The 15,372-nt window shown below is 43.5% G+C and overlaps 2 protein-coding genes across 2 annotated transcripts in view; one reads left to right on the forward strand and one right to left on the reverse strand.

Annotated features, from left to right (window-relative positions):
- GHRHR (growth hormone releasing hormone receptor) overlaps positions 1-4,852 on the forward strand; it is a 443,159-nt gene extending 438,307 nt beyond the window's left edge. The window contains exon 14 of the transcript XR_014212223.1: positions 4,782-4,852. The gene's annotated coding sequence lies outside the window, so the exon portion shown is untranslated. The remainder of the gene's footprint in view (positions 1-4,781) is intronic.
- The window catches only part of LOC309514973 (vasoactive intestinal polypeptide receptor 1-like), a 44,575-nt gene extending 29,796 nt beyond the window's left edge, over positions 1-14,779 (reverse strand). The window contains exon 1 of the mRNA XM_082192520.1: positions 14,615-14,779. Within this exon, the coding sequence (XP_082048646.1) occupies positions 14,615-14,650 (36 nt within the window). The 5' untranslated portion in view covers positions 14,651-14,779. The remainder of the gene's footprint in view (positions 1-14,614) is intronic.
- Positions 14,780-15,372: the final 593 nt, after the last annotated feature.

The raw sequence follows: 15,372 nt of genomic DNA on the forward strand, positions 1-15,372 counted from the left end.
TTCGGAACCATATTTTGCCAGGCAGTTTTTAAAGCAATCCCATTTCTTTTTTACCTTGTCGCCTGAGTGTATTTCTTATTTTAATTGAATAACCTGCTTTTATTGATATTGTTAATGCTTTATATCATAAACCGCTTAGTAGTTTTTAGTTCCTTTTTTTAAAAAAAAAAACCCACACCAAGCGGTATATAAATTTTGTTATTGTATTTCTTATTTTCATTGAACAAAAATTATATACCACTTGATTTTTTTAAAAAAAAAACTGTCAAAAGATGATTGAAATCAAAACATCTAAAAAGAGAGAAAACACACATAATGTCTCGATAGACCTGCCTTAGCAAAACTGTTTTAGGCCAGTGCAGAAAAGAATAGAGCAAAGTTTGCTGCCTGGTGTCAAGAGGCAGGAAGTTCCAAAGGGTATGCTAGTGTTACTCACTAAACCAGTGGCTGAGGGCTCTTTTCAACAAAAGGACTGAGCTCCTTCTTGGACAATCTTCCCAAGGGTCATGTGGTGGCAAGGGGCAGGTCCAGAGTCAAAAGTGGGTGTGACCAAGGAAAAAAGTGGGAGGAGCTGTTGTTGTTGTTTAGTCGTTTAGTCGTGTCCGACTCTTTGTGACCCCCTGGACCAGAGCACGCCAGGCACTCCTGTCTTCCACTGCCTCCCGTAGTCTGGTCAGACTTATGCTGGTAGCTTCGAGAACACTGTCCAACCATCTCGTCTTCTGTCTTCCCCTTCTCCTTGTCCCCTCCATCTTTCCCAACATCAGGGTCTTTTCCAGGGAGTCTTCTCTTCTCATGAGGTGGCCAAAGTATTGGAGCCTCAGCTTCAGGATCTGTCCTTCCGGTGAGCACTCAGGGCTGATTTCCTTCAGAATGGATAGGTTTGATCTTCTTGCAGTCCATGGGACTCTCAAGAGTCTCCTCCAGCACCATAATTCAAAAGCATAAATTCTTTGGCGATCAGCCTTCTCTATGGTCCAGCTCTCACTTCCATACATCACTACTGGGAAAACCATAGCTTTAACTATACGGATCTTTGTTGGTAAGGTGATGTCTTTGCTTTTTGAGATGTTGTCTAGGTTTGTCATTGCTTTTCTCTGAAGAAACAGGCATCTTTTAATTTCGTGACTTCTGTCACCATCTGTCGTGATCATGGAGCCCAAGAAAGTAAAATCTCTCACTGCCTCCATTTCTTCCCCATCTATTTGCCAGGAGGTGATGGGACCAGTGGCCATGATCTTAGATTTTTTTTATGTTGAGCTTCAGACCATATTTTGCGCTCTCCTCTTTCACCCTCATTAAAAGGTTCTTTAATTCTCACTTTCTGCCATCAAGGTTGTGTCATCTGCATATCTGAGGTTGTTGATATTTCTTCCAGCAATCTTAATTCCGGCTTGGGATTCATCCAGCCCAGCCTTTCGCATGATGAATTCTGCATGTAAGTTAAATAAGCAGGGAGCCAATATACATCCTTGCCGTACTCCTTTCCCAATTTTGAACCAATCAGTTGTTCCACATCCCATTCTACCTGTAGCTTCTTGTCCCACATAGAGATTTCTCGGGAGACAGATGAGGTGATCAGGCCCTCCCATTTCTTTAAGAACTTGCCATAGTTTGCTGTGGTCGACACAGTCAAAGGCTTTTGCATAGTCAATGAAGCAGAAGTAGATGTCTTTCTAGCTTTATCCATAATCCAGCGCATGTTTGCAATTTGGTCTCTGGTTCCTCTGCCCCTTCAAAATCCAGCTTGCACTTCTGGGAGTTCTCGGTCCACATACTGCTTAAGCCTGCCTTGTAGAATAACCTTGCTAGCGTGTGAAATGAGTGCAATTGTGCGGTAGTTGGAGCATTCTTTGGCACTGCCCTTCTTTGGGATTGGGATGTAGACTGATCTTCTCCAATCCTCCGGCCACTGCTGAGTTTTCCAAACTTGCTGGCATATTGAGTATAGCACCTTAAGAACATCATCTTTTTTTAAAAAAAATTATATGATATTTATTGGAAATTTTTGAATTACAGAGAAAAAACAAAACAGAAAAAGAAAAAAGAAAAAACAAAGAAAAAAACAAACCACATCAAAAAATACAAATTCAAAAAAACAAAAATACAGCGCTAACAGACAAAAATAAATCCATCATTCTCAAATCCTCAACTCTCATTACCTTCTTTCTTTGACCTCCTCCTCCTCCCTTTTTTGTATCCTGGTTAATAATTATCACAGCAAATCCTTTCCATATTTCATAATATTCTGTCATTACATTACCTTAGTCTATTTTCATCTTATCTTATAGAAAACCTTAAAAACTTAAACCTTAAATCTTATTTTTACCGACTTCTCACAACCATAATATTCTTACCTAATTTTTTAAACATTTTTGCTAGAGCCAAGTAATTTCGTTCCAACATTTTTTCTAACATTCATCAATTTTATAAAACAATCCTGGTAATAAAAAGAGAAATAAAAACAATCCAATCTTCATCCAGCGTCCCTTCCTCATCTTTTAAAATTTTAAATAGTTCAGCTGGAACATCATCACTTCCACTGGCCTTGTTATTAGCAGTGCTTTCTAAGGCCCATTTGACTTCACTCTCCAGGATAACATCAGTAAATTCCACCCCCAGGCAGGAGGGCTTCTGGGTGGGGGTTGGGACCACCAAATTTGAGATAGTGAAGAATTGCAGAGCATCTAACCTTGACCCTAACACAAAAAAGAAAAATGTGAGGAGCTACCCAGACCAAAATAGAATTGTTTTTATTCCATTTTAGACCAGGAGCAGATAATTTTCTTCTTTCCCTTAGTATGTGTGTGGAGGGGGAAGGATATTAAGTTACACCTCCCCCCCAAAAATAGCACCTCTCTTTATTACAAAAAAATGGGAAGATGCACTTGTAAATGGCCACTGTCATGCTGTCAATGGAAGCATCCAAAAATAAATAAAATAAAACCAGACAGCGCAGGGTTTTCACACGGCGTCGGGCCAAACGAAAACCAACTTCCAACAACGGTAGCAAAAAAATTATTACTATGAGAAGGGCAATGCAATTTGCATTTCAAAAGAACCTATTCAGAGCTTGGGCTGGAATCTAATTGTATTCTCCCCCACCTTCTCCTTTGACTGTTTCAGATGCTTTTCAAGATCTGTAATCATGTGAAATTGTTTGCTGTTGGGATACTTTTATGCTGGCGTTTCGAAGGAGCCAGAGATAGAATTAAGATGCAACAGTTCCATTCCCCCTGCCCCCCCCCCCCCGGTTTTTAATATAGAATCCTCTTTCTGTGATCACAAGGAACTTCTTAAATTCAAAGGAGAAATGAATGGGAAATGAGGTTGTTGGATCTTTGGCCTGACCTTAATTAAGGGTCCCCAAATTTTTTTTTGGGGGGGGGTACTTGGTTGCAGAAACTCAGCCCCAGTGCCCCCTACCTCATTAAAAGCACTATTCAGAATAGCAGAACAGAAGAAGATAATGCCACAATTAAATTCAAAACAGCCACAAATAATGGCACATTTATTCAGAACTCAATTAAAACTATTCAGATTGATTAATTCAACCAAACTGATGAACTTGATGCAGTGATACCATTATTTTTTTTCAAAATCTGGCCGCCGATTACACCTCCAGTGCATACCGTCCAATATTTCTCAGATGAAAATAGGGATATTCTATTCTACATCAGGAAGTTTCTTTCCTTGTTTGATCTCCCACACACATAAATGCCATATACACCTAAATGCCATATACACAATTACATCGGTCACCTTGAGCCAACTGCAACCTCTCCACCTCACAAGGTTGTTGTAAATAAAAAAACCCCGCAAGGGAATGATCGTGAACAACACCTTCAACAGATAAATGGAAGGATATGAAATTTGAGCTATAAGCTGCCTTGAGACTGTGAGAATGATCAGGAACATACCTGAAAGTAAATCCTACTGAATGCAGTGGGACTTAGTTCTGGGTAAAATTGCTTAGGATTGCAGTGTAAGCCTGCCAAGTTTTTGCCCAGTTACCTGGGAGTAAGCTCTATTGAATACAATGGGACTTACTTCTGAGTAGTCATGAAAAGGTTTGCAGTGTACGGATCCTTTTACAATAAAGGAATAAACACTCCACGCATTTCCTAAAAAAATAATAATAGATGGCTGCGGAAGCACTGCAGTTAAAGAATATAAAGTGGATTGCTTTGTAATTTTTCTTCAAAATTATAAGAAGGGCTTCACATGCCTGTTCCACCATTCATTTGGTGCATTTTCTTTTCAGTATAAACAGGAGTCGGTTTTTCCACCCACACCGCTTTTAATTGTTCTCTGAGGTATGGAGGGGAGGAAAAAGGAAAAAGGAAAAACAGGACATTCAGGGATCAAATCAGAAACCAGGATCGCTTCTGTAATTCTGGGGAAATCGGGACATTTGGAGGGTCCCTGCTGCCCCCTAGGCAGTGCAGGATTTACATATAAACTAAACAAGCTATAGCTTAGGGCCCCACTCTCTTGGGGGCCCCAAAAAAAATTAAAGGAAAAAAACCTAGATGTACATTTCCAAAATCTAAGATAAAAAACCAATAAAATAAAACCTACATACGGCAACAGTGTTTTGTGTTGTGTGGGCTCCTACGATGTAAGTAATGGGCCCCGCCTGCTAGCCTGCTCCCTAAAATATCACTGGTTTGCTCATTTCTATATATAGGATGCCGACATTCTGCATGGACTGGTTGCATGGCAACGTGCAAATGGCTTTAGATACCTATTAGATCCATAAATTACTATATAGCGTATAGGTAAAGGGACCCCTGACCGTTAGGTCCAGTTGCGGACAACTCTGGGGTTGCGCGCTCATCTCGCTCTATAGGCTGAGGGATATGGCATTTGTCCGCAGTCAGCTTCCGGGTCATGTTGCCAGCATGACTAAGCTGCTTCTGGAGAACCAGAGCAGCGCACGGAAACGCCGTTTACCTTCCCGCTGGAGTGATACCTATTTATCTACTTGCACTTTGACGTGCTTTCAAACTGTGAGGTGGGCAGGAGCAGGGACCGAGCAACGGGAGCTCACACCGTCACGGGGATTCAAACCACCGACCTTCTGATCGGCAAGTTCTAGGCTCTGTGGTTTGGACCACAGCGCCACCTGCATCCCTCTTATATAGCATATATTCAACACAAAACCAGTGACAATTTGTTGTTGACAAAGGACAGCTGGACATATAAAGGGCCCCATTACCTTCAGTAGCTTAGGGCCTCATCAAACCTAAATCTGGCCCTGCCCTTAGGTAATCCCACAAATTAATGTGGGGAGATGCTGAACTGAGTTTGAGAAAGGGAGATGTTGTAACTGACCGGGTTCATTCCTCTCAGCTCCCCAATTACAGTAAGAACAAGGGTTCGAATCCCCACTCTGATATGAAGCTCACTGAGTGAGCTTGGGCCACTCACTGTCTCTCAGCCTAACTTACCTCACAGGGTTGTTGTGGAAATAAAGTGTAGAGGGTAGAACCTTGAGTTCCAAATATAAATGTAACAAATAACTATTGGGGATTGTTCTAAGACTGAGCAGAATGTTACCTTTAAAGAACTTTTAGCTTGAAATTGGGGGACTCTTAGGGGACCAAGTTTTTGCCCAAAACTGCTATCTCATTTCACCTTTTATTCTATTGCCGTCACTCCTCAGTTTGTGGTCCTGGCTATGCCTAGATTTGATTTGGTTCCAAATTCATGTTCTATTCTGTGGTTCTGCATTCATCAAGGGAAATCTCACCCTGAAATGGTTACTTCACCTGGGTCTCCCCTGCTGGATGAGAGAGATTCTTCTTACAGGACTATAATATACATATTCAGCATTCATTGCCTTGATCTTTCATCATTACGTTAATTGTGCCTGGCAAATCAGTTTTAAATAACCAGGAATTAAAATAAAGTAGAACATCTAATTAACACCAATGCCGAAAATATCAACCTTGCTCCGAGATCCATGAGGGCTGAATTACTGGAGTCGGAGATCAAAGTCCTGACTGTTAAATATATCCCACTTCTTAAAGCTGAGCTTTAATAATAGACGACGGCTCATATCAATATGTAAATGTGTTCTGCACAAGAGCACTGGCCCTGAATTTCACCCAAAGCAAAATGTTGAGATGGTTTAGGAAGGCAAGCAAAACAAGAAAAGGGGTGAAAAAGAAATTTGTGGGTGTTTGGGTATGTCTTGCATGTCCAGCTGATGTTTGATGCTTCTTCAACTAACACATCACTAAACCATGAAACTCACAGGTTAATGCAATAACAGCAGGAAGAATATTATTGGCCCAAAAATGGAAGCAAGAAGAATTACCGACGATTGAAGAATGGAGGATGAAGTTAATGGACTATGCAGAACTAGATAAACTAACAGGAAGGATTCGAAACCGACGGGACCAGAAATTTACTGTTTGCAAGAAGTTTTGTTAGGAGTATTAATGGAAGTATTGCAAAAATGGAGAAGGGGAATGATGATTTGTTAAGAGACGTAAAGGCAGTATAAAGTTAAGAAATGCATAAGAAGTGGTTAAAACGGTGGATCATCAGAGGTGCTGATGGAAGTCTAAAAAGATTGTATAAGTGATAAGTTTTGTGGTACATTTTATAATTTATATGTTAAAATCAATAAAAATTATTTAAAAAAATAAAAAAGAAACTCACAGGTTAAAGCTTACTGGGAAATTATATATAATGAATTGAAAAGGATGTTCAAAATAACTTTTATATATTTTAAAAAAAAACACCAGAAGCTTTTCTTTTGGGAATTATAGGGACAGAACTACCTAAATTGTATAGAAATTTATTTATGTATGCTACTACAGCAGCAAGAGAGTTACTTGCCCCAAAATGGAAAAAAGCGGAAGTCGCAGAAAAGGAAGAATAGATACAAAAACTTATGGAATATGCAGAAATGGCAAAAACTTACTGGAAGAATAAGAAATCAAGATAACAAACTTTTTATAAAAGAATGGGAATGGTTTATTGAATATTTACAGACAAATTATAAGCAGATAAAAACATTAGCAGGATTATTGTAATAACCTGCAGTTTTAGAAGAGTATATATTTGCTGCAGATAATTAAATGAGCAAATTAAATGAATTTGGATAGGATATGCAGAAGATATTAAAAAAAAAAAATTAAGGAGCCGCAGAAAAAGGGGGAAGGAAGTCAAATTTGGAAATGTTGAATTGATTGCGAAACTAATGAAATGTATAAATGTGAAAAGTATAAATAAAAAATAAAAAATAAGCCATGAAACTCACTAACACAATTACTAGTGATAGCTGCTAACATAGAGAGCTTGAAAAGGAGGTAAGGCAAATTCGTGGAGGATAATAACAGAAATGGCTGCTAGGGTGGATGGATATCTACTGCTTCCCAGACCAGATGCAATAGGTCCATTAATAGCAGCCTTGGAGAAACAGTAACCAAGAGATGGCTTTTGTGGACTTTTCTGGTTCACCTCACCACTGTGGGCCACAGAAGGTTGCCTAGATAGGCCTTTGGTTTCATCCAGGACGGTTCTTAGGTATATTAAATAAAATTCTGTGGTTGATTTGAGTCTGGTGTTCATGTGAGACACCTGAGGGATGTCAAGGGTAGCAAAAGGAATTTTGATAAATTTAGTCAGACACGGCAAGAAGATGCCACATACTCTCATAATGTATATTGCCTAGCAAGACTACAATAAATACCAGCAAAATTTGAAACAGCTGTTCGTGAATTTCTCAAGGTTTATGAAGCTAGCTTGTTTTAACAAACCACGGTTAAGATTAATCAAAGTTTAGGGTTCAGGCATGACAGTAAACTGTGGCTAGGGGTGGGGAGAAATTTCACGCAGTTCTCATTTCAAAGCGATCCTACCTAGTTTTCACTTTACAGAGCAATGTGTGTGCTGAGAGACAGCCATCCTACAAAATTCACACTTCTCTGAATTTTGCAATGCAGATCTCCACCGAAGGAATATGTGCAAACATGCTGGAGGACTGCATCATAAAAGTCAGAGGAGTGTGGATTCTGAAGGCAAACTGCATTTTTTATTTGTGTACATGGAAACCAAGCCTGATGAGCAATGGTTGAAGGAGTTGGATATGTTTCGTTTGAAAAAGAAGAGACCGAGAGGAGATATAACTGTCTTCAACTATCTAAAGATCTGTCCCATGGAAGATGGAGCAAGCTTGTTTTCTCCTGTTTCAGAGGGTAGGACCCAAGCCAATGGCTCCAAGTTGCAAGAAAAGAGATTCCAACTAAACATGCAGAAAAACTTTTTGACAGAGCTGTTCAACAGTGGAACGGTCTCCATCGGGGAGGTTGTGGAGTCTTCCTCTGAGGTGTGTCTTGCCCCTCACTTTATGTTCCTTCCAATGCCAAGTAAAAACCTTTTTTAAAAAAATAATCAGTCTTTTAAAAGTTGACAGCGGTGAAATCCTTTCCATGTCTTAACTCTGCTAATTATGAGAATTGTTTCAATATCTGTGTTTGTTCTTCCTGCATTACTGGGACTCTGAACCAAGTCTGGGGCCTGATTCTGAAGAGTCCAGTCTGCACAGGTTCCCCTGCAACAAACACCAGCTGAGCCGAGTCAGGGGCCTGAGCCTGCCCTGGCTCCAGATGCGGGGATGACCTCGTTGCCTCCAGCTGGAACATCACTTACAGCTGCTCCACTACCGGTTGGGTCAGGAGAGGCTCAGGCGGCCCCTGGGTCTAGTAACCCACCGACGTCTCCTGAGCTGCAGAGACTAAGGTCTGAGAGAAGGAGAGACCTGAGTACTCGCAGGAGGAGTGCTCGCCTTCGGACAAGACAGGGAGGTATGTTGCCGGGGGATCAGGACCGGCCGCTACCCTGACAAAGATAAAAGGCTGTCGGACCCCACCCCAGGTTGCGGGAGTAACATTGCTGTTTGCTAGTAGCTGCCTGAGACCCTGTGCTTTGCAGGGGGGTTGGAATAGATGGCCTGGGACTCAGGCTTGGACTCAGAATCAGAGGAGTCCCAGTCTGCACCAGATCCTTTGCCTCAGGCATCATCTGAACCAAGTCTGGGGCCTGATCCAGAAGAGCCCCAGTCTGAACAGGTTCCCCTTCAACAAGCACCAGCTGGGCCGAGTCAGGGGCCTGAGCCTGCCCTGGCTCCAGATGCGGGGATGACCTCGTTGCCTTCAGCTGGAACATCACTTACAGCTGCTCCACTACCAGTTGGGTCAGGGGAGGCTGAGGCAGCCCCTGGGTCTAGTAACCCACCGACATCTCCCAAACTACAGAGACTGAAGAGACTAAGGTCTAAGAGGAGGAAAGACCTGAGTATTCACAGGAGGAGTGCTTGCCTTTGGGTGAAACAGGGAGGTGAGTCACCGGGGGATCAGGACTGGCCACTACCCCGACAAAGATAAAAGGCTGTCGGACCCCACCCCAGGTTGTGGGAGCAACATTGCTGTACGCTGGATCCTGCACCTGTCCTTCTCTGGTTTCCTGCCTGGTTACCCCTGGGCCCAGCACATAGATGACCCTTCCAGTTCTACAATTCTATGATGGTAAAGGTAAAGGGACCCCTGACCATTAGGTCCAGTCGTGGCCGACTCTGGGGTTGCGGCGCTCATCTTGCTTTATTGGTCAAGGGAGCCGGCATCCAGCTTCTGGGTCATGTGGCCAGCATGACTAAGCTGCTTCTGGCGAACCAAAGCAGCACACGGAAACGCCATTTACCTTCCCGCCGGAGCAGTACCTATTTATCTACTTGCACTTTGGCGTGCTTTCGAACTGCTAGGTTGGCAGGAGCAGGGACCGAGCAACGGGAACTCACCCCATCGCGGGGATTCGAACCACCGACCTTCTGATCAGCAAGTCCTAGGCTCTGTGGTTTAACCCACAGCACCACCCGCGTCCCTAAATTCTATGATGAGGTGTTAATTAATTTATTCTGATGCGCATCATCCTGTGACAACATTGCAGTCAATCAATAAATCTGCATCCCACCCCCTCACTCTGATCAATATCTCTATTGCTTCCCATGAGGACCTGGGTCCCTGGCCCTCTTAGGCGGTGGAGGTGACCCTGAGATGCTCTTCTCATTTTCTCCCACGCTAGTCATGATGCTTTGTCGATCTCCTCCTGCCACCCCCAACCGCCCCCTGGCTGGGTGGAGAAGAGAGGAAACTTCACTTTTGTACCTAACGCTTCCACGTCAGGTTTCTGACATGTTCTGTGACTCTTTTTGTCATCCCAATTAAAAGTTAATAGCTGTCAAAAGTGCTTCACGTGTTCAAAGGCATTAAGAGTAATGATAATTACTAGGTGCGCTCGTCAGGCATTCAGATGCAACCACCCATGCAGGCAGAAATTGCTCAGGCAGACAAAGGAGAGAGAGAGGGGGGGCAGGCAATGGCTGGGGGCTGCCATGCGAGAGGAGTGGGTTTCATGGGTTTGGCAGCACGCAGGGACCAATCTGGACCTACAAATTGGCTAGGCTGAAGGATCGGTCCCACAAATCAGATCAGGATGTCTGTGTCTTTGCACAGTCCTATAACTGAGGCTCAGACCAACCCTGCAAAGTAGGCAAGGCTGAATGATTGGTCCCACAAAGTTAGGTCAGAGGGAGTGGGAGTGCCCATGCGTCGGCTTTTAATTTATTCCCACAACAGCCCGGCTGTTAGGTGGGTTAGGCTGAATTATTGTTGATTTGGCCAAAGTCACATGCTGTGATGTACAATGATACCTTGGTTCTCAAATGCCTTGGTACTCAAACAACTTGGAACCCAAACACTGCAAACCCGGAAGTAAGTGTTCCGGTTTGCGAATGTTTTTCGGAAGCCGAACGTGCTCCATTTTGAGTGTTATGCTTCCAATTTGAGTACAACACTTCCGTTTTGAGGATTACGCAGAGGTCCGTCTGTTTTTGCTATTTATTGTGAGTTTTTGTTTTTGCAGCTTTTTTTGTGACTGTGTGGAACCCAGTTCAGCTACTGGTTGGTTGATTGATTGATTGATTGATTGATTGTGTGACTGCAATACATTGTTGATTGCTTTCATTTCATGGATCAATGGTCTCGTTAGATAGCAAAACTCATGTTAAATTGCTGTTTTGGGGTTGTCTTTATTCCGTTTTGCATTACTTTCTATGGGAAAGCGCGCCTTGGTTTTGGAACAGACCTCTGGAACAGGTTAAGTTTGAGAACCAGGGTACCACCATATGTACGTATTTGTATGGGGGTAGATTGGAGGTTTGCCTATTCCAGGGGGCTGCCCTTCCCCTTTTGTTGCCCATATTTTATTTGCTTTTGGGGGGGTGTATGTGCTTTGCCTATTTTCGGGAGGAGATCGGGGGCAGCACCCATTTTTCTGTTGTGGAATGAAGAAGAAGAAGAGTTTGGATTTGATACCCCGCTTTATCACTACCCGAAGGAGTCTCAAAGCGGCTGACATTCTCCTTTCCCTTCCTCCCCCACAACAAACACCCTGTGAGGTGAGTGGGGCTGAGAGACTTCAAAGAAGTGTGACTGGCCCAAGGTCACCCAGCAGCTGCATGTGGAGGAGCGGAGACGCGAACCCGGTTCACCAGATTACGAGTCTACCGCTCTTAACCACTACACCACACTGGCTGCCAAAGTATGCCTTTGTCTCCCTGACAGTTTCCTTTAGGTTTCCAGATGTACTTCCAGGTCTTAAAAAGACAGGGCCTTCAGAAATGGATTCTGCCTGGCTGCCAAACTGCTGTGCTGTGGATTTTTTACCTCAGTCAGGGGTTGGGCAATCAGGCTCCTGTGAATGTCCTTTTCCAGATTTTCATGTCTAGATTTCTTATTTTAACTCTCCTTCCTTGTATTAATTTATGACATCGTGTGTGTGTGTGTGTGTGTTCAGAAACGACTCACCCTTTTTTGAGAAGACGGGAATTGAATTTGAGCCAAAAACCTGTTTTTCCCGAAACGCAAATGTCACAACGTTCTGCTTACAAACACCCAAGTGAGCCCAAGAAATCTGTTCAAACTCCTTCTTAAGGAGGCCGAAGTGAAAAAACAAAAACCTGTCATCATTGCTAGTGTGGGTACAAACGCCCCATTCCCCTTACTTATCTAGCCACAACTGAAACAATATTCTGATTTAAAACTCTCTCTCATTTTTGCCATGCATTCAAGGAAACTTCTACTTGGACTCAAGAATGCTTAAAAGAAGAAGAAGGATGAATTAAGCTCTACTGTTATCAGAAGAGAGAAAAATAGGAATGAGGTCGCCATTGATCCCTAAAGGAATGTGAGTGCAGAAAGCAGTCGTGATGTGGAAGTTTCCTGCATTCAAGCAAGTTCACTAGCAGCACTTCTAAGTACAAAAGAGCCTGTGGATCTCAGGGAACAAGAAAAATAAATCAATAATAATAATAATAATAATAATAATAATAATAATAATAGGTAAAGGGTAAAGGGGTAAAGGGACCCCTGACCATTAGGTCCAGTCGTGACCGACTCTGGGGTTGCGGCGCTCATCTCGCTTTATTGGCCAAGGGAGCCGGTGTATAGCTTCAGGGCCATGTGGCCAGCATGACTAAGCCGCTTCTGGCGAACCAGAGCAGCACATGGAAATGCCGTTTACCTTCCCGCCGGAGCGGTACCTATTTATCTACTTGCACTTTGTGCTTTCGAACTGCTAGGTTGGCAGGAGCAGGGACCGAATAACGGGAGGTCACCCCGTCACGGGGATTCGAACCGCTGACCTTCTGATCGGCAAGTCCTAGGCTCTGTGGTTTAACCCACAGCGCCACCCACGCCCCATATTAATCATAATAATAATAATAAAATTTTATTAATCATAGCCCACCCATCTGGCTGGGTTTCCAGTGAGTGAACCAGATCTGCCTTTAGTAATTTAGTTTAAACTCTGGAACTCACTCCCAAAGGAGGCAGTGATTGCCACCGAGTTGGGTGCCTTTGAAAGAGGATTTCACAAATTCACGAAGGAAGAAAAGGCAATTGTCAATGGCTGCTAGCCATGATGACTATGCCCTGCCTCCACACTTTCCTCCTGAATCCCAGTTGCTGGAAACTACAGGAAGGCAGACAGCTCTTGTGCTCAAATCCTGACCACAGGTTTTCCACAGGCATTTGGTTGGCCACTGTGAGAAACAGGGTGTTGGTCTGATCCCATTGGTCTGAGCCCTCAGAAGGTTGTGGACCCTTCTTCCTTGGAGGGTTTTAAGCAGAGGTTGGATGGCCACCCATCATGGATGCTTTAGTTGAGATTCCTTCATTGAAGGGGGTTGGGACTTGACCAGTATTTCACAAACTTGGGTCTGCGATTGGTTCTGGACTACAGCTCCCATCATCCCTAGCTAGTAAGACCAGTGGTCAGGGATAATGGGGATTGTAGTCCAAAAACAGCTGGAGACCCAAGTTTAGAAACACTGGGCTAGATGAACCCCAGGGTCCCACCCAATTCTACAATTCTGTGATTCTTACATTAGATATTCAGATAGTTTCCGAGCACAATTCAAAGTCTTGGTGCTGACCTTTAAAACCCTAAATGGCCTTGGCCCAGTATATCTGAAGGAGCGTCTCCACCTCCATCGTTCAGCCCGGACACTGAGCTCCAGCGCCGAGGGTTTTCTGGCGGTTCCCTCATTGCGAGAAGTGAGGTTACAGGGAACCATGCAGAGGGCCTTCTCGGTAGTGGCGCCCTCCCTGTGGAACGCCCTCCCATAAGATGTCAAAGAGAAGAACAACTACCAGACTTTTAGAAGACATCTGAAGGCAGCCCTGTTTAGGGAAGCTTTTAATGTTTAACAGACCACTGTATTTTAATACCTTGTTGGAAGCTGCCCAGGGTGGCTGGGGAGACCCAGCCAGATGGGCAGGGTATTAATAATAATAATAATAATAATAATAATAATAATAATAATAATAATAATAGTTCTGAATATCCATTTTTAAACCCATCCTGAAAGATGAGACTCCATTAGCAATATTTGTCTTCTATGCATTGCTTCCTGTCGCCTCGCCTCTCCCTTCTGCTTTCTCCATTCTCTTCTCTCCCCCATTTCTCCTTCTGTTAAAATTCCCAGTAAAAACGTCAGTGGTGGTGACCCCCATCACTGGGGTTTGGCCTGCCTAGTACTCCTTGAGCCATCCGAAGAAGACGAACGCTGTCTCCACAGCAGAAGTTCAGCAGCAGCAACAATTATTTAAGCCATAGTTGAGAGTGGAAGCGGCAAAGCATCTGATAACCTCAGCTGCTGGCGCAACACACATAGACGTGCCCCGTTACGTCCTTGCTCCCTGTATGAATTCACCTGAGAATAATTGCCAGCTTCTCACGCCACACTCCCGGTTCCTAAGATCACACCTCTGTGATCCTCGCCAACCGGTGACCAAAACCCACTTCTGTCTGTTCCACTCTCAAAACTGCAATGAAAGAGCAGTAATCTGCCTATTTAACTCTTCTTGAACCGCCTCAATGGAGCACTGTAGGATGCCCGGAGGCTTTTTAGGGCTCCTCGTGGACCCACAAAGAAGGAACAAGCTGACACTTTGCGAAGGCACAAACCAGCTTCTCCCAAAGAGGAGCAGGCTGTCTAAGGATTTCGCTCCCTGGAAAGGCAAACAATGGATTCACTTACCAAGGGGAAGAACAGCGAGCAGAAAGTTAGAAGCATCTTCCGTCGCGGCAGGAGACTCTGTCCCTGCCGGCACACGGCTGACGATCCACACCAATCAAGCACCGCCTCTTAAGTTACACCTTCTCAGCTCGGCTTTCAAGGAGCAATTCTCCCTGCAGGCTCCAGTCTTCACAGGTAAGCAAAAGCACCATCGTCATTAGCATCTTACCAGCAGTAGTAGAAAGACAGGAATAATGAATCTTATTGCTATTGTTATCCACTGTAACGTTCTTTTTAAAAAATAAATAAAAAGAAATCTTATTGATTGATTTCTCAAGAAAAAAACTGTACGGAGCGTAAATTGCTTTCTCCGTTGACTTCCCTTCCACAGTTTCCATATCTACCCTTAAATGCTGCATATTTTACATATACAGTGGTGCTTCGGGTTAAGAACTTAATTCGTTCTGGAGGTCCGTTCTTAACCGAAAACTGTTCTTAACCTGAGGTACCACTTTAGCTAATGGGGCCTCCCGCTGCTGCCGTGCCACCGCTGCGCAATTTCTGTTCTCATCCTGAAGGAAAGTTCTTAACCTGAGGTACTATTTCTGGGTTAGCGGAGTCTGTAACCTGAAGCATCTGTAACCCGAGGTACTACTGTAATATAATATTCAATCCATCCACTCTAACGTATTTATCTTAATATATTAACGCTGCTGCTCATATTTCAAATCCTGCTCGCGTTTTCATCTCACGATAATACTCAATGAAACGTTTCCAGT

The sequence above is a fragment of the Podarcis vaucheri genome (genome assembly GCF_965113315.1).
Source record: "Podarcis vaucheri genome assembly, chromosome: 12".
Lineage (NCBI taxonomy): Eukaryota > Metazoa > Chordata > Lepidosauria > Squamata > Lacertidae > Podarcis > Podarcis vaucheri.